This window comes from Chionomys nivalis, chromosome 7 (assembly GCF_950005125.1).
Source record: "Chionomys nivalis chromosome 7, mChiNiv1.1, whole genome shotgun sequence".
NCBI classification, from domain to species: domain Eukaryota; kingdom Metazoa; phylum Chordata; class Mammalia; order Rodentia; family Cricetidae; genus Chionomys; species Chionomys nivalis.
Window position 1 is genome coordinate 15,347,731 of NC_080092.1, and position 22,690 is coordinate 15,370,420.

A 22,690-nucleotide genomic window follows, 5' to 3' on the forward strand; every position below is an offset into this window, starting at 1 on the left:
TGTGTGTGAGCGGTACCAGAACCCAGGGTCCCAAGTACGCTGGGCAAACCACTGAGCTGCACCCCTCCCTGAAGGTCTTTGAAAGAAAAGCCATTGTGCTGGACTCTGGGGGGTTCAAGTCATAGCCCTGCAGAGCTGGCAGGACCGATGGGGGGCAGATCACAAAGACTGGCACGGGCAGCAGCCAGGGACGCCTGTCCTGTCCGAAGTCACACTGTCTGGATCTGGGACTGAGCCTAGAGTTACATCCCCCCAGTCCTTGCTCTGCCGGTCTAGTCCTCTGCCCTGACTAAGAATTTCCTTGCTTCATGGATACAGCCAGCCCCTAAAGGAGAGGCTGCCAGATAAATTATTTTTCTAAGAAGAGAGAAGAAAAAAAATGAAAGCATAAAAATAAATAAAAGTGACCTATTTCAACAGGTCCCCTGGCCCTGGGCCCAATGTGGGCTCAAAGCTGTGATGTCACTCTCACCAAAAGCAGGAACAGAGCTGAATGTCTCCCTGTCTCCGTCTGGGCCCACCCAATGTTCTGTCCTTGCGGGCTATGCTCCTGACCATGTCCTGTGATCGGAAGGGAGGATTGGGGAGAGGCTGAGAAGGCTAGGACCTGGTGGGGCTGAGGGATGGCTAAATGCATCACTGTGGAGAAGACAGCCCACCAGCAGTATGGCTAGGTACCATCTCACGTGAACCTCTCGTGCTAAAGGGGAAACTGAGATGATCACAGCCAAGGTTCGTCTGGTAAAGAAGATGGGGTCTACCTCCAAACCAGGCTTTCATTGTGTTGTGTTTTATAGAAACGACTTTGTCTTGATTAAAACAGCAAACAGAAGAGGCCTGAATTTCATTGTGTTGTGTTTTATAGAAATGACTTCGTCTTGATTAAAACATCAAACAGAAGAGGCCTGAAGTTAAGAGGGGAGATGCCAGGAAACCCTCACTGACGGCGTCCCACCGGCTTCTGCAGCTGTGAGCTGTGCAGCCTGGAGCTTGGGGTCAACTGGCATCTCACCTTAACTGCTCAGGCGGCCATGTAACTTCCGCAGGAACCATCTTGTGGCCGTCAGCCACCGGTAGGGATAATAACAGCCCTGCTCCATTGCTAACAGTTGGGGCAGCTATGGTCTCATGCAGGATGCCAGCCTCTGGCCGACCGCACCTCAGCTGCACACACATCTTACCTCATCCCCTTGGCTGGGCTGGTCCCATCCCTTTCTCCCTTATGGCTTCCTCCTCTCCATAAGCCACATAAGATCTTAGGCTTAACAAACCAGGGAGACTTCCCCATCCTGTGCCACCAGCACCAATGTAGCTGCTCTACAGAGGTGCGTGAGATGTCTTTGGTTCCAGAAAACCTCCAGGAACGTAATTATATTCAGCTCAAATAAATAAGTAAATAAGTAAATAAATAAATAAAACAGTGGGGGCTGTCATAGTCCACGTGTGAGCTGCAGCTGGTGGCATGCACTTAGCGCGGCCCAGATGGCTCACCGTGTCTGCACACAGATCACCTGGGTGGCTAGCTGAAACAGAAGGCTATTTGTAATACTCACATTCACAGTGCAAATTGGGTAAACTGATGTTGAGACTGACGTCAATTTTGCCTCCGCTGTCCTTGTCTGGGTCATCGACGTAGAGCTCATTCACCCTGAGGGACAGACAAGTACAGAAGCCCGGACTGAGATGGAAACATTAATCCTGCCCATAGGGGCTGGACAGCCAGGAGCCACCTCACTTGGTGGCCAGTACTCAATGGTCCAGATACCCACGTGGGTACAGCAGCATGCGTGTGTCCAGGCCCCAGGAGGTTCAAATCCACCCTCCAACACAGCTTTACCAGGAAGAAGGAGGGGTCTTGTAAGAACATCTACATCTGTCCAGATTCAAGTTCAGATCCCGGCTCCAGCGCTTCCCACAAGCCCCTCTAGAAACCCATCTGTCGAGTGGGGACAACACTCCTTCCCGATGGGGTGGCTGAACCACAGAGTGAGAAACAGAGCCTCGCTATGGCTCAGGGCCTGGCACTAACGGTACACAGTGCCTGCTCTTGGGGGGCAGTCATGCTCTTGGGGGGGCACTGTCATCAAGTGTCACGAAGCCAGAGGCTTGGGCAAAGCTCACCACATCCTTACAGAGTGCTTCCTCCTCTCCTCTCCACCTCTTCCACCCTCATACAGGACCCCTGGGGTTCCATCCGGCCCGGCTGGCTAACCAAGTTGTTCCCATCTCAAGATCCTTCACGCGACCACAACTGTCATGTTCGCTGTGGCATCGTAACCATTGCCAGAGTTACAGGGCAGGTGGCCCCTGACAGCCACACCGCCTTGCGGCTAGCGACAGCAGCAACACACATGTACTTAACAGTTTGGAGGACATCTACTGCCCGTGAAGACATATAGTCTCTGCGTTCATCATGCTCACTGGCAGAACTAGACCTCGCTTACCTCCTAGATAAGTGACACAAGGACACTTGCAGGTCTCTAAGAGGAGGAGGAGGCATGGTCTCAGCAGGGGGAAGGAGGCCCCACAGCCTGTGCTAAGGCCTGAGACAGAGAGGGACTGGGCTGACAGACGGACCGAAAGAGGGTCACGACACATGCAGTGGGAGAGCCCAGGCGTGGCGACGGGACACGGCCCAGGCAGCTAACTTGACACTGAGCACAGCCACGTGGTCAGGCTTGTGCCTCAGCAGGTTCAAGGCCTGGAGGAGCCACCATGTACTAAGGAGACCAGAGAGTAGGCCACCGTGGTCCAGAAACCCTGGCTGCTGGGAGCAGGCAGGTGTGCTGGTGGACACACCCGGGGGATGGGCCAAGGGAGGCTTGTGAATGAATGGTTCCAGTTCCTCCTCTACCCGTTAAGTCAGGGGCCCTTGAGCGCGCAGCAGAAGCGTAAGGAGGGAGATGGCTGTGTCTAGAGGCCAGCTGCCCAGCTAACTCCCCATGGGAAGGAGGAACCCCATCGTTAGGCCTGGCCTCCAAGACTGCTCAACTGAGCAGTGCGGGAGAAGGTGGGGTGGGCTGCGTTACAGTCATGGGTGGGGACCAGGGATGCTGGTCCATAGATGGGAAGTCACAGACAACAGGAGTCCTGCTGTCCTACTGCACAGGCTTGGTGACTGCAGTAACAACACATTGAGGGGTTGGCTTTGTTTTTTTCGAGACAGGGTTCCTCTGTGTAGCCCAGCGGCCCACCTTGCCCCTCTAGTGCTGGGATGAAAGGTGTGCACCACCACCTCCTGGCAAGAGAAGATTTTGAAGTGTTCTCTCACAAAAACATAAATGTTAGCAGGCAGTGGTGGCGCACGCCTTTAATCCCAGCACTCGGGAGGGAGGCAGAGGCAGGCGGATCTCAGTGAGTTTGAGACCAGTCTGGTCTACAGAGTTTCAGGACAGCCAACACTACTACACAGAGAAACCCCATCTCGAAAAACAAACAAACAAAAAATAACAGCAAAAACAACAAAAGCATAAATGATTAAGGTAATGGGTGTACTAACTAGATGAACTGATCATTCGGCAATTTATTAAAATGTCACCTCATAGCCCATTATGGCAATTAAAATAGAGACGAAGAGGTGGCTTAATGGTTAACAGCACTTAGGGTTCCAGGGACCCAAGTTTGGTTCCCAGCAACCATGTTAGGCAGTTCACAATGCCAGCTCACAAGAGGGAGCTAATGCCCTCTTCTGACCTCTATAAGCACCTGCACTCACATACACATACCCATATGCATGCATGCACGTGCACACACATGCATACACACACATACACACACACATGCACACACACATACACAAAAAATGATAAAAATTCTTTTTTAAAAAAGCCATAAAACAAACATTTGAAATAACCCACACAGTTAGATCCCTTGGGTCAGGTTGTACTAGAAGAGGACTCCCATCTTGTTAGGGAAGAACAGACCAGGCACAGCACATGAATTTTGTTTTTACTAAGACCTCATCGAATGTGATACAGGCAGCGCTTAACTAACAAGAACGGTGGCTCAGGGACACAGCCACAGCCACTGAACACCCAGATCATTTTGCTGGGCAGAAGAGAAGAGGGGTATCCCCTAATGAAGGAAGCCAAAGGGTGCATCCATGCCATCCTCTCTGCTCCCTGCAAAGTCCTCATTCCCACTTTAAAACCAGGGAACCGGGGCTCAGAGAAGGCACGGTTCAGCCCAAAAACACACAGCAGAACAACTGAGCCGGAATCTCAGCTGAAGTCTGCCTCACGCCCAAACCCCAAGTTTTCCAGGGCTACCCAGCTTCCTCTTCTTCTTCTCAGTCTCTAGGATCAAGGACAGGGCACGGGATGTGGGCAGTGACTTGGAGGCTTATCCAGGTAGTGCTCAAGGTTCTGGCTAGGATCGTGCAGAACCAGTGGGCAAGGAATGAAGAGACCCTGTGAGATTCAGTCAGAGGAGGATCCATTTCTGCCCGCTGTGTTCCTTCCCGACTCTTCTGCACCTGTTTCTACCACGGCCTCAATTCCAAAGGACTAGCAATCAGTCTAGTAAGAACACTACTGTGTGATTAACTGTACAGCGGCCAGGGCATGGGCGTTCCTTCCCAGCGAGACACCTCCAGGAGCGCTCGCCTTTCCCACCTGGTAAGACCTAGACCTCTGCGCATCGCTGAGGGATTATGGGGTGAGGTCATTCCCTGGCAATCCTGGGAGATGACCTCAGCGGAGTGAGGCAAATCCCAGGTGTGGCTCAGGTGATCTCATTGCCCCTGGGGAGGCTTCTCCCAGACAGGGATCCCTGTCTCCTAGCCAGGAGAACTGGAGTGGTCAGCTGCCAGGGCTGAAGGGCCATGCAGGGGCTGAGGTGCCTGAGGGGAGGATAAATGCATGGCCTGTGGCAATCTGGGCTGGTGGTTATGTAAGGCCAGAGCCGGCCGCTTCCCCTAACTGTAGTATGTATATGGTTCAGTCGCTTGCACCGCCTACTGATGAGGTCAGCAAGGCTGCCTTCTGTGTCCAAGGCAAATGTTCCAGGCCAGCTGGTTTCCTGCCACCCCAGGTGCAACCTCACGCACAGCCGCCCGTGCAGGGCTGCCAAAGCTGCCAGGCTCTACAAATCAGCTCGCCTCAAAGAGAAGAAACCTTCTGTGGGTACACTATGGTTTAGGGACTCTAACTGGCCCAACACCCCACAACCAGTTCAGGACAAGAGAAGGTCTGTGGGCTATCTTCAGGCCTCTGTCACTTTAGAAAGCTGAGAGACCCGGGACAGGGGGCTTCACTTCTCCAAGCCTCAATTTCCTCATCACAGTAACTGAGTAAGTCCCTGGTGAAGTTTAAAATAAGGAACTTAATCTATGACAACAGAAGTCTGAAGAATGGTGTTGGGGGGGGGGGCAGGTGCAAAAGAACCTTCTAGATGGCAGAAATCTATCATGGCTCAACTAAGACGATGCCTACGAGGGTGAGATTCCCTGCCCCCACTTTTGGATTTGTGCTATAAGTAACACATGGTTCAATAAGAGGAAACCAACGAGGGAAGGAGGTGGAAGAAAGGAAGAGAAGGAGAAAGGAAACAAACAAGAATTTGCAACAGCTCTCAGGGCTACCGGAGGGCAGGCTGAAGCTTCAGGCGTGGGGGTGGGCTGGGGAGGGGAACAAGGATGTGTCTCATTTTCTCTCTAGGGCTGACCACAGGCTCTGCTTGGCAGAGAAAACACAATGCCAAGGAGTGCCCAAGCTGCCAAGGTTGACCTCCTGGCTGCAGTACCTCCTGGTTGACTGACCTTGGACAATGAACTTTGTCTTCAACAGCCTCAGTTTCCCTAGAAATAAAATGGGGCTTTCACAACAATTGATCTTCCATTTTCTATGGGGTTTCTATCTTTGGGTTCAACCAGTTGAAGAACCCACTCCCTCCCAAAAAAAACCCCTCAGAAACAGAAACTATATGAGTCTATATGGGACGCACATGACTTCCTTCCTTGCTCCTTAAATAATATGGAGATACAACCATATGCACAGCATGCACTGTGGGGTAACATAAATCACCTTGGGGGATCTAAAGTAAACGAGGAGGAGCACATGACATAAGAATTCCACACTCTCTGTGGTCCCAGCAGCCCTCAATGATTCTGATATATCAATAATGGGGCTGCTACGATGGCCAATGAGAACAAGACGAGTGCCGAGCACAGTCTTACTACAGACCAAATGCTCAGTCTCTAGCTGTTACCTTTATCATGAATATCAACATTTTATGAGCTGAAATAACGGGGACACTGATCGCCTCCATTGCAAAGTGTGGGGGTGAAGGCCGAATGCACAAAGCATATAAGAAGGATAGCACAGCCCTGCCTAGTGTACTCTGCCGCACAAAAAGCCGGAAGATGCTCCAGCTCTGAGCCCCAGGCCGTGCCGGGGTCAACACCGGGAATTTGTAGGTGGCGTCTCCTGTAAACAGCAAGTCAGTGCTGGACAGGATTACCCTGTCTTCAGTAAGGAGCACAAATGGCTGACTGAGATCGCACAGCCTGCAGGAGGCAGAGGAGGATGCTACCAAGGGACTCAGTGTCCTGCGTTTGCCACTGGGTTACACTGTCCGGAGAGGTCGGAGTCCCTGGAAAGCAGGGCACCTCCCCCCCCCCCCCCCCGGGGTTTCTCTGTAGCTTTGTATAGCGAAGGTTTTCTGCTCTTCAGACCTCTCTCTATTACCTCCACCTCTCATATTGGAGTAAGCAATAGCGTCTGAACTCCCCCACCAGAATGAGGACTCCTGAGCGAGTTCTGTGGAGTGAAACAAACTTGGGGGGGTGCACAGGAGAGTGTGGGTGTAGGTAGGTTCTCAGGAGTCCCAGGAAGGTGAAGGGTGTGTGCTGGTGCAGGAGTGGGGGCACATTCCAGGTGGGGGTCACCAGCCGGCATAGCACTGTATGGCCTGAGCGCATGGGGAGGAGGTGGGTGAGAATTCGCCTTGTAGGGAGCGAGGATGAAAGGGTTGGGAGGTATTTGGGGGATGGGAGGGGATGTAGGTGGAATGCAGGCGAAGGCCTTGAGAGTCTAGGCTGAGGCGTGAGTCTGATGATTTCCATGGAAACAATTTTATTTGCTTTTAGAAGAGCACTTGAATAGTTGGGATTCCTGCCCAAGGTTGCTGGCCTCCGTGTCTAACGATCTGATCAAATGGAAACTTCCATGCAGTGGGGAGGCCGCAGAAGGGGGAGCGGGGTAGGTTGACCAGGAAGCCTCAGAACCTTGGCTTTTAAATCCCGATTTCTGTAGTGCAGACAAAATGACTGCCTACCAGAAGGATGCCCCCTCCCCCCCAGCTGGCTGCCCAGCAACGCCCTTCTCTTCCTCTTGGGAATCATCCTACTCCTTACCAGAGCCTGCCGCTCATGGTCTCTCTCCCCAAACCCACTTTTCAGGGGTGATCTTTCCAAACAATGGATCTGTCACTCTGTGCCCAGGAGCCTTCAAGTCTCCCATTGCTAAGGACGAGTCCTGGATGCTCTACGATGTGACATTTTAATTCCACCAGTCCTGGCCACAATCAAGACTCAGTTCAGGGGTGTTGGGCAGGAGGGAGCCACCCACTCTTCCCCCTGGCTAAGCTCCTAGTCTCTCCAATGTTGGCCTGGTTTAGGGGCATGTTAGAACCCCTGTTCAAGGTAACCTCCAAGCTCCTACTTCCTGGGTGGTCTTTTCCAGCTTGCTACCTAAATCTATAGGGAAGCCTTGAGTCTTCCAATCAAGAGGTTTCCCTTTCTTTCTTCCCTTCCTTCCTTCCTTCCTTCCTTCCTTCCTTCCTTCCTTCCTTCCTTTTTTAATCTTTTGAGACAGGGTTTCTCTGTAGCTTTGTATAGCAAGCAAGCCTCAAACTCACAGAGATCTCTGCCTCCCAAGTGCTGGGATTAAAGACATGCACCATCACTGTCCGGTTTAGTCAACAGGTTTTCAATTTAATATTAATTTATTATTGTTATTGTGGTTGTGTATGATGTGTGGGGCACACACATGGAGGTCAGGGGACAAGTCTGTTGAGTGGAGTAGGAACCCAACTCAGGTTGTGATGTTTGCATAAGCATGTCCTTCTGCCCACTGATGCATCTGGCCCTAACCTTCAATAATTCTGGCCAAAAAGCCATGGCTTTCATATACTTGAGGCTCTAAAACATAGCGTGCAGAGATGGGTGGGATTATGGGGTGGGGTGCCCTGGCTGTGGATGTCTACAGGACTTAGATTCTGCATCCCCTGCCCTCACCCCCTTTTACTAACCTTTTGGATTTTTAGCCTTTTGGTGCCTTAGTTTCCCCCAGAAACTTCAAGGGGTCTTGTGACAAATTTTAAGGCAATCATTGTAAGATGCTAACCTGGGCATATAAGCTAGCATTTGGCCACTTACAATACCTAGAAAGTACCATCAGGTATATTATGTTAAAAACAATGAGTGGAGGGACTGAGCAGCTACACTTTATTACCATAAACTTACCTACCAGGTGGGTAACTATTAAAGTCTTTAGGAACTTGGCAGTCATGGACTGGAACATTCCACAGCCACTTTCTGAGAGGCGGGTATACCCCTGTATAGACTGAACCTCTGAATATCCCATGGGACACCTGTTTTCATTCTGGTCAACAGCGTGGCCCAAGCCCAAGCCGGAAGCCGAGCACCCACACAGTCCTGCCTCCCTCTCATGCAGCAGGGGCAGAATGAGCATCTCACGCCACTGAGAACCACAGGCCAGGGCTGCAGTGCTGACCCAGTCGGCGATGACCTCATTTCCACAGAGGGAGCTGCTGACCTACTATGATCACAAAGCCACCAGACAGGACCAGTGGCCACCCCAAAAGAGAATGAAATCGTCTTCAATTTTTCCCCAACTATGCTTCCTGGACCAGACTGCTTCTGTAAAAAAAGGAGCCTGGTGTGGGCAATGCAATCATTTCTAGGCTGCCGTGTTAAGTCTTAGGCCTCTGGACCCCTGACATGTTGGTACCACAGTGAGGAAGGTCAGGGAGGGAGGCAGCCGGGAGAAGCCAGTGGGCCAGGTTCAAGCCTTCACAGCCCTCTTCCTTCCTCCTGGAGACCACAGCATCCAGGAGGCAGGAAGAGGAAGTCCCTGAGCAAGGGAGGGGATGGCATAGGGAACACACTGTGCTCTGCCACTGACAGCCCTGCCCTAGGTAAACAGTAGACAAAGTCCACTGTCGGGGCTTGCTTGAGCGGCCCAGCCTGCTACTCAGCTTTCACAGACTTAAGCTCTGACATTAAAAGCCATTTGTATGTGGCCACATTTCAGCACCACAGGCACGCCTTTGCTGGGCTGAGCTAACTGAAGCTTCCTCGGGTGTTACAGGGTACACAAACACACCAAGAGGCAGGGTCTGACTGATGGGAAAGTCCATAGGCCCAGGGTTAAGTACCCTTTAGCCAGGCCATCTTGTTCGGTCTTCAGAAAACACCAGGTCCAGTCCATCTATCTGCCCTACCCCCGCCACACCCCCGCCACACCCCTCACTAACTAGCTCCACCCTGAACCATTGTTTCCTCAGAGCCCTTCCCACAACTCACTTACGTTAAGCAATGGTTTGCAGCATTTATATTGTATGATATATTCAAGTAACTTGAAGACAGTTTAAAGTCAGCAGGAGGGCTAGGCATGGTGGCGTATAATTGTGATTCCAGAACCCAGGAGGACTCCTTGGGCTACACAGTAAGACCTTGTAAGACCCTCATGTCAGGAAACAATAAAACAAATCAAAAACAAAAGCAAGGGGCTGGAGAGATGGCTCCGTTCGTTAAGAGCACTGGCTGGTCTAGCAGAGGACCCAGGTTCAGTTCCCAGCATCCCATGGTGGCCCACAGCCCCCTGTCCCCTGCTTCCATGAGATCTGATGCCCTCTTCTAACCCCTGAGGGCACCATGCGCACACATAGTGCACAGACACACATGCAAACACTCATACACACAAAATAAAAATAAATCTTAAAGAAAGAAAAAATATATACACATGAGGATTACAGGTAGTTTTATGCTCATGACATGCAGATTTTATGTAAATTGTGCAGGAGGGACTGAGACATTGGGCTTCTGTGGTGAGGGTCCCAGAGGCACATGTCCAGTACACTGAGGGAACAACTACAGTCTAGTTGTTCTGCTGTGTCTCTAGCCAGCAGGCGTGGACGCTCAGTAGCATGAGTGTGCTTTAGGAGCTCACAGTCAAGCAGAAACACTGCTAACTAAGCAATTCCAGGGCTGTGGTTCGACCCACCCTGGCCTTTACGCAACTGCTTGCTCACTTTGCTACAGTTATGCCAGCCGCTCCATTCTTCACAGACCCCAAGCCATTCCTGCCTCAGGGCCTGATCACTGCTGTCCCCAACCCTGAGGCCACCTGCCTGCGCACTGCACCTCACTGCTGTCACAGGTGCACTGCTGTCCACAACACTGGAGCCACCTGCCTGCGCACTGCACCTCACTGCTGTCACAGGTGCACTGCTTCTATAACACTGGAGCCACCTGCCTGCACACTGCACCTCACTGCTGTCACAGGTGCACTGCTGTCCACAACACTGGAGCCACCTGCCTGCGCACTGCACCTCACTGCTGTCACAGGTGCACTGCTTCTATAACACTGGAGCCACCTGCCTGCGCACTGCACCTCACTGCTGTCACAGGTACACTGCTTCTATAACACTGGAGCCACCTGCCTGCGCACTGCACCTCACTGCTGTCACAGGTGCACTGCTGTCCACAACACTGGAGCCACCTGCCTGCGCACTGCACCTCACTGCTGTCACAGGTGCACTGCTTCTATAACACTGGAGCCACCTGCCTGCGCACTGCACCTCACTGCTGTCACAGGTGCACTGCTGTCCACAACACTGGAGCCACCTGCCTGCGCACTGCACCTCACTGCTGTCACAGGTGCACTGCTTCTATAACACTGGAGCCACCTGCCTGCGCACTGCACCTCACTGCTGTCACAGGTACACTGCTTCTATAACACTGGAGCCACCTGCCTGCGCACTGCACCTCACTGCTGTCACAGGTGCACTGCTGTCCACAACACTGGAGCCACCTGCCTGCGCACTGCACCTCACTGCTGTCACAGGTGCACTGCTTCTATAACACTGGAGCCACCTGCCTGCGCACTGCACCTCACTGCTGTCACAGGTGCACTGCTGTCCACAACACTGGAGCCACCTGCCTGCGCACTGCACCTCACTGCTGTCACAGGTGCACTGCTTCTATAACACTGGAGCCACCTGCCTGCGCACTGCACCTCACTGCTGTCACAGGTGCACTGTTGTCACCTACTCAGAACACAGCTGCCTGTAGAGTGGCCTCCATCCCAGAGGAGAGCACAGCCTCAGAGGCCAACAGATGCCTGCCTGGCACACAGCCAGTGTGTTTCAGGGTCTCCTGTCCTCCCTGCTTCCATCAAAGTGAAGTTTGAATTTGATCTGTTCGCACACATTTGACTCAGAGAGGCTCAGTAACCTTCCCAGAGTCACACAGCAAAGCCGTATCCTGCTTCTGTGCCTCCTAATGTCTTATCTGGTGCTCTTTCCCCCAGGTTAAGAACAGGGTCAGAGTGACAGGGAGGCAGATGTTCCCACACAGGGGGCAGGTGGAAGGCTACCTCCAGACGTGGGCTAAGGAAAGCTGGGGCCAGCTTCTCAGGGCTCAGGAGTCACCTAACTCTGCCACTGTGGGCAAGCACCTCTATAACTCACAGCCTCAGTTTCTCTCCTAAGATGGGGGCCATTTGGGAACAAAGACAGCAACAGCCAGCTGAAGCCATGACATCTTTTTTTTAGATTCCTATTGTCTGTGGCTGAGAAGGAAGCAAAGAAAACCAAGACATTCCCTGAGTAGAAAAAGAAAATTCCAAGGCTGGGCAGGAGAAGGGGATGCCAGGGCCCAGCCCCAAGACAATTCCGCAAAACGTAAACACAGTAACGAAGAGGCTGGGGAGCCCGAGGCAGGGGCCCAAGGCAGGAGCTGCCAGGCTGTGGGGGACAGCGAACTCTGTAATCAGGGATGGACAACTGTGGTGTCAGCCACCAGGAAACCCATGCTTACTGCCCTGAGTGTGGGCCTGAGAACTGAGCAGGGCACCCCACCCACTGTGAGGAAGCTCCCTGGGCCTCTGAGCACTTACAGCTACATCAAAGGACTCATGGAAAACCCACTGGATAAGTTGGGGCCAGCAATGATTAATGTGTGTGGACCTGCGGACCCCGGGACCAAAGGAAGGCAAAGGACTCTGACAACGTGAAATTTTGTTCCAATTTCAAAACCCTTTTATGATGTCACATACTTGGATATAGAAGTAAGTCAGCTGCAAGGCTTCCATCCCTTCCCAAACTCCCCCCTCTCCTCATCTGTACCCCAGAAAGCCAGTTGCCCCAAGGGAAAATGACTTACACTTCTGTCGTGATGAATCCCGTGAGCTCCGACAGGAAGAGGAAGAGGATGAACAGGCAGCAGCAAATGGAGACTGTGGAAAAAGAAACATGGAGTCAGCGTTACGGGTACAGGATGCTCCGGATAGGCGGCCAGCCCTCCCTGCCCCTCTGCTATCCTGGAGGAAAGTTAGAGGCCCCAGCATACACACAGGGTAGGGTACCTTCCCAGAGACTGTCAATGCCCCTGCTCACTGATGACCTCAGTGTGGCCTCCCTTTTACTCATGACGTCACTGTGTACCGCCTTTCACTGTATCCCTCCTTTTACTCATGGCCTTAGTGTGAGCCCCCAGAAAGGCACCATTGGCCTGATTCTGTGGTAAGGGTGAGCCTCTTCACACAGGCAGCAGCACCTGCTCGAGTCCTCAAGACCTCTTTGATGCGGAGGTTGGCCTGGAAGAGGCCCGCGTGCTGGATGGAGGACCACAAAGGGCTCTGTCTTGAGTGCCACGCACATTACAATCGCAAGTCCACAATGAACATCGGGAGATACCATGTGACCATCTAGATTTCTGGCTTCTGTAAAGCACATGGCCCCCATTCTATACTAGGTCCGAGACAGAGTTCTCTCCCATATCAGTAAATCAAAAACTGAGGCATATTCTGCTACTGATCTGTCCCTCCGTCTACAGCCAGTGCCCACCTTGGGATTTTCTTCAACGTTACAATAGGGTGAGAGCAGAATCATTCAGCAGAAGCCGTATGGTGGTTTGGGCTCTTTCCAGGTTAGTGATATGCAGAGCCCTGTCCTGATGCTGGCCGGTGACAGTGGGTCATGGCTCCTGGCCAACCTGCAGTCCCCAGAGGGACAGCTCACACACCAAAGAAGCTGTGCCAGGCTGAGGGGAGTTATGCCACAGACTGGAACTGACCATCTCTGTTTGCACTATTTTGAACTGACAGCAGAATTCCTGGGACACAGCCTGTATGTAACAGTAGAGAAGCGTCTCCATCCATGTCCATCTGTCTGCCACCTACCTAACTTCCTATCTGTCCAGGAAAGACAAGCATTGTTGAGCTTGCTACATGCCCATGGTAGCATTAACTAACCACTCCACCATGACACCATGGCACCAGCCTAACGGGGGCTCTGCTGTAAAAATGCAGGCTGAGCGAGAAGGGACTGGGACCCGTATCCTCTATGGTCGAGGCACCTAGAAAGACTCCCGAGAATCTGGGCTGTAAGGGAAAGAAGGAACATCCCCAAACTGCCTGATGAGTCTAGCCACATAGAGATGGGGACTGGAATTCTCATAACTTCTGACCCACTTTGAAGGAGCTATATAGACACGGTATTTAAAGGCTTTACTTTGGGGTAAAATAGAGAATATGTACATATTATCAACAAGAAAAAGATCCAAATGGGCAATAGGCACATGAAAATATTAATATACATAAACATCACATATTAATAAATTACAGGATATATTATACATACTGTGTAGTACACACACACCACACATGCACACACACAATGTTGGCAGGCCTGGTGGTCCACACCTACAAGCCCAGCATTTAGGAGAAGAACTCAGATGAGGAGGACTGTCCAGATTTCAAGGCTAGCCCAGACTTCACAGCAAGTTCCAGGCTAGCCAGGACAGTCATAAACACAACAAAAAGCACATATCTATATACATATATGCAGATATACGTACTCTGAACCCCCATTCACTCTACACCGATGGCAGTTGACAGACACCCTTCTCAGCCATGCCTCACACCCTCAGCAAGCTGTGAACAGCCTCAGCTCAGACAGCGGCCTTGTTTTGTCCTGTTCATAGCATGGAGATTAAGTTCAAATATCCTTTCCAGCTACGGAATAAACACCCCCGGGGTGGCTCAGCTACTGACCCACATCCTGACCCACGTCCACGTGGCTCCTGGTCTCTCAGTCCTACAATGGAGGTTACTGCCCCTTGGGGGAGAATCTGCCAGCAGGCAGAGCATCCTGCAGCTGGACCCTTGCGCCTTTCTGTCCGGTGCCACCCAGGGCCCACATTTTGGCATCATTTTGTCCACACTGGCCACGGGGATGCTGCAGTAGACGACACAAGGAGGTTTTCTGAGGGTCACTGCTGACTTTTCTAGCTGCCCTCCCCACTCCATGCCTGCAGATACACCCCGAAGTCCTAATTACACGCATTGTGGTGGGGGGAAGGAGACTGAGAAGGCCTTTCTCTGAGACCTGTGTGCTTACTCGAGGCTTGGCCCAAAGCCTGGTTAACCTAGCAGGTAGACGGGATAGCTCAGCTGAGTCCAAGGACCTGTCCCACACGTCCTTTACTGTGTAAGTGCTCTTGACTCCTGTCTCAGACTGGGGAACTGGAGGTGAGGTCTTGGTACCGCTGTAGCCTCGGTGCCTAGTCCGGTGTGGGCTCAGAGGAGGCACGGTGAGAAACCGTGAAAGCAGGTAGCAAGTATTCCAACCAAGGCCTTCAGACCTCAAAGGCTGGATGAAGATTTTCAACCCATGTTTGGGCAAGGCTTGGAGGCTCTCTGACTCCAGACTTCTAAAACTGACTCAGGCCCTGGGCAGTTGGAATGTAACCCCAGGAGATGCTTGCTAGTAGGAAGCTGGGTGCTGCCAAGTTGAAGGGGGCAAGACCTGAGACCTTACAGCCTGCGAGAAAGTCAAGGAGTCTGTCCAAGGTCACATAGCCGGGTAAGGGAGAAGACAAAATCCAAAGGCTGACGTTCAAGCCCAGAATTTCACCGTCTCCTTCAGCTATTAATAGCAGTCGCCCCACAGCGTAAGGCAATGGCGCATGCCTGAGCTGCCCTGCGAGCCTCAAGGACAAAGACCAAAGCCCATTCATCAGCACTGTCCCAGCACTTGGCACAGGGCCTGGCCCTAGGTCCAGCTTAATAAATATTTGTGCACTAAATGGTAGCTAAGGGCTGGCTTCCCATGTCTCAGACCTTCCCCTTGTGTGATGAAATGCTCATCAGACCGTGTTCCTGAGGGCTTCCAGGCAGAACTTCTAAACAGTTGAAAATGTACATCCCCTTGACTCAGGGCTCCTTCACCCTGGAGAACTACTTCACAGCGATGGCCACAGAAGAGTCAAAGACAATAGGCTGTAATCAGGCTGGCCACCCTCAGGGTCACAGGTCACACAGGAGCCAACTGGATAGAAGGCAGAGCTGTTGATGGAGTTGGGACGGATGTGTCCAGTGTTCAGCAACAGAGATGGGGGGGGGGGATAGTTTGCACAGCTGTCCCTAGTGTGCAGGAGAGTGGTGCAGGTACATCCTGGGCTTTTAAGAGTACACATTGCTCAACAGGTTAGATAAGGCAAGACTGGAGAGGCTGGGCTGTGTGTGGTGGCAGGGACGGGGCAGGAGGCAGGGAGGGGGCAGGAGCCTCGTTTCTCACAGTCTGAACAAGTCTATTTCCTCCTGGGGGAAGCACCCAACTGCTTGGCTTCTTGGGCCACACACTCATAGGTGAGTAGTGGGCTGCCAGGAGTCACTCCCATACTGAATGAGGGCACATGTGCCCCACCCACTTGCCCAGGGACACACGGATGCTAAATAGGATGAAGTGGACTGTTGCTGACAGGAAGGCCTGCGAACCCCAGGCAGTGCTCTCTTCTCCACACCTGGAGAACCCAGGCAGAGGGAGGGCTGAGAGCTAGCTGGAGTGGTGGGGATCTCCAAGGCCACCAATCTACCCAAGAGTGGACTCCAGGCTGATCACCTGACCTCTGTTCACACCACAAGGCTGAGGCAGCTGTGAGATTCTCTGTCCCATACCAGGCATGTGGGGGCCACCCAAGACCTAATCCTGACTGTCCCTTCTGTAAACAGTGATATTCTGAATGAGTCACTTCCCCTTTCTAAGCGTCGGAGACGGAGACATGAAGCCAAAATGCTCCTTCCCTCTTACTCAACGGTGACTTTGGTTTGCTCTGAGTACTATTTTATAGGGATGCTTTCTGTGGAACCGTAATGGATGCAAAGCCAGGACTGTGCCCACACAGCCTCTCCCGGCTGCCCCTGTTCACACCTGACAAAACCATAGCACTTTGTCACACTGTGTCAGCGAGGAGGAATTGGCGCTGTTGCTATGCTCCTATCCCCACCACAGCCTTTATTTAGGTTTCAGCCTTCCCAGGAAGGCTGCTTCTGTTCCAGGAACAGATCCTGGATCCTACCAAGCACTGACTTCTCGAGTCCTTCTCTTCCCTCAGCTTTTCAAGGCCTTGCCCCTCCGGCAGTGCGCTGCCGGGGTATCTGACAGACCTCCAGCGATGTTTTGTCAGTCAGCAGGCTGTAGCTTAACCGGGAAGACCCCTAGTGGCAAGGTGTCTCTCTGCGTCCCTCAGGCATCTGTACATCCACGTGACCAATCACGGTTATTCCAAAGGCTGAGCTGTCATCTCCAGGTTTTCCTGCAGGAAAGCTACCTCCTTACATTTCTATTCTCTTTTCCTTGGCAGTAAGCTGCTAAGTCTAACCCACACTCGAGGAGCAGAGGGAAGGAGTATTCACAGGGGTTACCAGAACTCTTTAGGGAGTTTGTCTCCCCTCCCCAGTTCCTTTATCACAGGCTCAAAAGTCTTTCCTCTAATAATCCGGGTTCCAAACCAACAGCGTCACTATTTACCTTACGCTCCAGGTTTGGTCCTTGGGTCCTCTTGTCCTGCTGGCTCAACTGCCAGGCTCAGATTCGACCTTCCCTGCCTGGTGTTGCAAATGGCTACTTGTCTGAGATGCCCTGGCTCCTTTGATTTGAACCAAGTCAGCGAGTTTGTGAATTCTTTTAGTGACTAAAATGATTAACAATTCAAATAATTTCAAAGGCAGGCCTCCCTCCCACCTCCAATCTTCTTGCTTGGATTTTTTTCCTTCAGTTCTTATTTTTTAAAAATTTTTATTTATTTTACTATTATTGCTTGATGATGATGATGATGATGACGATGACGATGGTGTGCCTCTCTCTCCTTCCCCGTGCCTTCTGAGGCTCTAACTCAGGCCAGCAGGCTTGTATAGCAATGCTTTCGCCTGCTGAGCCATCTCACTGGCCCTACACTTAAGAGTTTAGGATCGCTGCCATTTTGAGAACGGGGCCCAAGTCTGAACAGGCGATTCACGTTTCACGTGTACTTCTCCATACAGCACATCTTCAGGGCCACTATCACACAGGACCAGGGGTGGACTTTCCACTTAGAGTGCATGTCAGGGCTCAGAGTTCTGGATTTAGACAACCAGTTTTAGACATAGGAGACAAAGCTTAGTGGTAGAGGGTCGATCTCTAGCATTGTAAGAAGGAAAAAAAAAACCTTTTGGATTTTGAGGTTGGGGATCCTTAGCCAGCACTGATATTTTTTTTGCATCCTTCTAGACACAGCTGACGGTTCGACCTTGTGGGTTGTACAGCAAGGATAGAGACGCTATGTAGAAAGAGGTAAAGGGCCCATGGGATGCATGCCTTCTATCCCACAGGACTTCCTTCTGTCCTCCTTGCTCCAGAGTTCTGCACAGGGCAGAAGCAAGGCTATCTGGGGAGCAGGCAGAAGGCTGGGTACCGGTGGGAAGGGCAGTTACTCACTGATGGCACCAGTGTACGTCGGCTGTGTGAGGTCCTTGGGCACCTTCCTGTAGATGTCAAACCTGTGGAGAAGAAACAGGAATTACACAGGTGTAGCATACAGGCCTAGAGGCCGAGGCTGGGGGTGCCGGTGGCATGCAACCTAGGTCAGTAACCACAGCTCTTACCAAAGAGCCCCTTCCACCCTCCTCTGCGAGGCCTTGCGAGAGTCCTGATACCTTAGGGTCTCCACTTCTGTGATGAAACACCATGAGACAAAAAGCAAGCTGGGGAGGAAAGGGTTTTTTTCCTGCTTACAGTTCCACATTCCTGTTCACTGTCAAAGGAAGTCAGGACAGGAACTCAAACAGGAGAGGAACCTGGAGGCAGGATCTGATGCAGAGGCCATGGAGGTGGTGAGGGGGCTGCTTACTCTCGCTCAGCCTGCTTCCTTATAGAACCCAGGAATGGTACTACTCACAATGGGCTGGGTCCTCCCGCACCAATCAATTAAGAGAACGCCCTGCAGGCTTGCCTGTAGCCAGATCTGATGGAGCATTTTCTCTACTCTCAGATGACTAGCTTGTGTCAAGCTGACATAAATCCAGCCAGCAAGCCAGCATACCTACGCATCCTTCCACTGTATCCCATCATCGTGTCTCTATGACACGACCCAAGCTCATGACGAACAATTTTCGCTGCTCATACATTTATACTCGTGCACATTTCTTGATGGGTCTTGCCTCTGTCAGAACGTAACGTATTCCTGAGGACAAAGGGCCTTGTTAGGTCTTGTCCCCTAGCATGGACTGACAGGTTGTAAGCACTGGCCTAGTAACTGAACCAAACATCTGGGTCTAGGGGACCAGCGGGGGGCTCTGCGTCTTTGGAGTTACGCTACACACTGCTTTCTTGTTCTGAGACACCTTTTCATTCCTTCCTCTTCCTCCTCCACCTCCCCATCCTGGTCCACTGTCCTCGTCTTCCCTGTCAGTTCCTACCTACAGGATGCGTTAGGGTCAGCTGGAGGTAAGGCCGGCTCTGCCTCTGGTTTCCTCCCTAGTCTTTCTTTCCTGAGCACACCACCCGGGCCAGGGAAGTCCTGGGATGTGATGGGGAAATGTGGAGCCTTGGAATTAAACGGACACAGATTTAATCCTCATCATCTTGCTCCTGGTTGGGACCCTAGAACTGGATTTCTCTGGTTTCAATCCTGGTAGATGCTCTTTCTTACAGTGTAACTACTTCCCGAGGCCTCAGTTTCTTCAACTACCAAGACAGGGCGACTCCTGCTAAACCCCGCAAGGCGACTGAGAAGGAAGAACACCCCTCTGTGATGGATTTGGTGTGGCGTCTCCAAGGGGACTTCCACACACTTGACGTCCTTTCTTTCCCTTGGCCAGGGACAGCAGGCTGGATCCAGTCTCTTAACAGAGCTTTGTGTGTCAACAGGGTCCTAGGTCCACACACTGTCAAGCTAGAAGGCGGAGCTTGACCCCCAGGGAAAGGCCAGTGCACAACAACCCCCATTCCTCTTTGGTGATTGGGAAACCAAATGCGTCTGCTAAACCTTTGAGTCAAGGCTGGTGCCAGCTCTGCTAATTACACACGAGCCACCCGTCTGCTGCGGCCTCAAGGGATTAGAAACTCCAGTGGGATGCCAGGCTACAGGCCGCCACTTTCTCTCCTGTCGGCTGTGTGCTCAGCTGTTAGGGTTGGGGCGTGACCAAGCAGCTGGGAGGTCTGCACGACTCAAGCACCTCACTCCTCAGGGACACACCTTTTACCTAAACGTGTGCTCAGTCATTACCCAGCACTTACATTATCTTGGGCACGCCACTTAACTTCTCTGGACCTCTCCGACTTTGTAAATGCAGGAAGGTCGATGATGCATATAAAGCTCTTAGAACCATGCCTGGCATTCCGCAAGTGCTTAGAGTTTGCTGGTCCTCTAGTTAACCCTCACTTGACCCATCAGGTCCCTACGACACTCTGAGCCGTCTTAGTCAGTCTGACCTGTAACATACAGCTTGCCATCAGAGACAAAGAAAAGTGGACAGGAAAATTCACGAAGCAGCGGTTCTGAACGTGGGGATCACATACCAGAAACCCTGAATATCAGATATTCATATTACAATTCATAACAGTAGCAAAATTACAGCTATGAAGTAGCAATGAAATAATTTTATAGTTGGGGGCCACCACAACATGAGGAACTGCATTAAAGGGTCGCAGCATTAGGAAGGCTGAGAACCATAGTCACAGAGTTCGGGGGGGTCAACTAGAGACGCAGGGGCCTGAAGAAGGGCCCTTAAGTCCCAGCAAGGCTTTCTAGAGGAGGTGATGTCTTCACAGAGAAGACTGTCACAGGGCATGAAGACAGCAAAGACCAAGAACCTGACACAAGCAGGGTTACTGAGATGCTGTGTTTTACTTTGGGGAGCAATGGGGTGAAAGTGAGAAGAGGCAGAGAGGTCCCATGAGGAGCTCCCAGTGTCAGGCCATGACCAAGGCCCCCGGGTGGGGTGCTATTGTATGAGCCTATCAGAGGACTCAGGGAGGCAGCAAACTGGGGAGGAAGAAACCCAGTTGGGAGTAGGTGGTTTTGACTCACAATGGATCCGATACAATCTTTCCCCCTGGCGATGGCGTGAGAGTGACATGTAATTATTAGGGACCCTTTACTTTTGGTCATTCGCTCGGCTGGCCATCTCCCCTCAGTGTTGCGCAGTGCACAAGCAACCCCCACAGCTTCATTCCCAGCTCACAGGTTTATAGACGCGTGAGTCAGGAAGCACCCATGGGGCACCAGGCCAAGGTGTGGGCTTAGGGTGGCTGGATGCTCTGAGTTTTCGAGAAAAGACCCTGGATTTGGAATTGCACATGGAATGCCCCAATTCTCAAATGTTGTACAACATAATGCCAAGACAAAGAGTCGTTTATAGACAGACAGGGCTGAAGAGATGAAGGACATGGACAGCCTATCTTTCAAAGGCCACATGGGCAGGGTAGAAGTTGTGTGGGACTCCTGAGGTGACCAGAGAAACAAGCTGCAGGCGGGGAGATGGTCTCAGAAATCCCTGTCCACTGCTGGGCCTCAGTTTCACTGGATGAAAGCAAGGAGGTACACAGATCTAACAGGTCCCTTTCAGCTGAAGGCAGACACGGTAGCAGTGCCCTCTGGGAGCTACAACCCAGCCTGTTTCTGGCCATGTCACCATCAAGCTCCACGGGCAAAAGCAGCCTCATGGTTTGCAATATGTGACCTACTGTTTCAAAACCAGGAGTCTGCAGTTAGCTAGAGGGTGCTTAACACAAGCAAGAAGTGGTGGAGGAGGATGGGGCATCAGAGTCTGGGCAAGAAGGGGGGCAAAGTTGGAGGGAGACTGGCAGGGCCCTGGGGCCTCAGTATTAGCGTAAGAAGTGCCAGTGCAGATGGCTGACTGGAAATGGAGGCAAGAGTGTGAACTTACCACCTCAGTATGTACAGCCACATGGAAAAGGACACATGTATGTACACACGCCACATGTATACATAAACCTTCCCGAGCTCTTTTCATAGGCAGGGCCCACAAGGCACAAGGACATGGCCAACAACCAAAACCCTTTTTACAAAGGAATCAGAAAGGGCTGATTTTTTAGCTGGGTGGAGAAAGCAAGATAAGGCAGGAGCACCTTCCTAGGTCAGCACTGTGGAACACTGCCCTCTGGGTGAATGTGGCCATCGCTCTCCTGAAATCACATCAGCTGTGATGACCCGAGGAGACCCTCAATAGATGATCTCATTCATGCTCTGTCATGGAGGGAAGGGTGGGATCACCAGGCGGTAGGATCACCAGGCTCTGAGCTGCTCCGGGTTCAAGGGGCATGCACCAGTCACCTGAGCCCTACCTCAGTGATTAGGGATACTGGGAGACAGGAAGCCACAGGTAAGTTTAGGTAACTTCTCACCCATGTTTCCACACTCCTATAAGTAACCCCAATGAATCCTATTGGTTCTCCAAGATAAGCTCAGAAGGGGCTGCTTATTTGGTCTGTTGCCAGTGCCCTGTTTGGGGTGAACAGATGTTTGTGTCTCCCAGGAAAAGTGAATGCAATAGTAGGAACTTCCTCTAACAAATTGGGGGGGGCAGTGTTAAAGAGACATAAGGTGTAAAGGGGCCCCCACTGGCCAGAGGAAAAACAACGTGAGACTCAAGATGATAGTGGAGGTCAGCCTTGGGGAAGCAAGAATCAAGAATCCATGTAGAAGAGATGAGTAAGGCGGAAGCAGGAGAGGAACCGGATACTGTTGTTGCTTCAAAGCACCTCCCCATTAAACACTAGTTAGAAAGTGGGGGAAAGGAGCATCAACAGGGAGGAACTTGGCAGACAGCATGCCGAGCAAAGTACGTTAAAGCCATGAGGAGGGAGACGAAGTCCTCATGTGCTCTGCGCGATTCTTGAGACAGGGTTTCTCCGTAGCTTCTAGACCAGGCTGGACATCTCAATCTGATCCCGAGGAAGCCACTGCAGAAACGACAGCTGCCCAGCATGTGTCCCAAGCATGAGGGACAAGCAACATGGGGACTGTCACAAATGAGAGAAGTGTGGGGCATAATGACGAACTTAGTGTGGGACCATATTAGATTTCTTTTGCTGGGGAAAAGAGTCATTTGGGTAAGCTCCGCAGTGTCGCTGGTAACACCATATAATAATGCTATTGGTC

At 51.8% G+C, this 22,690-nt stretch overlaps 1 protein-coding gene across 2 annotated transcripts in view; it reads right to left on the bottom strand.

Moving 5' to 3' along the window:
- Positions 1–22,690, bottom strand: part of Ergic1 (endoplasmic reticulum-golgi intermediate compartment 1) — a 105,019-nt gene that overhangs the window by 32,073 nt on the left and 50,256 nt on the right. For both annotated transcript variants that reach the window (XM_057776413.1, XM_057776414.1), the window contains exons 2-4: positions 18,004–18,065; positions 12,410–12,482; positions 1,554–1,648 (exon numbers count right to left, since the gene is read on the bottom strand). In XM_057776413.1, coding sequence (XP_057632396.1) covers positions 1,554–1,648; positions 12,410–12,482; positions 18,004–18,065 — 230 coding nt within the window. The remainder of the gene's footprint in view (positions 1–1,553; positions 1,649–12,409; positions 12,483–18,003; positions 18,066–22,690) is intronic.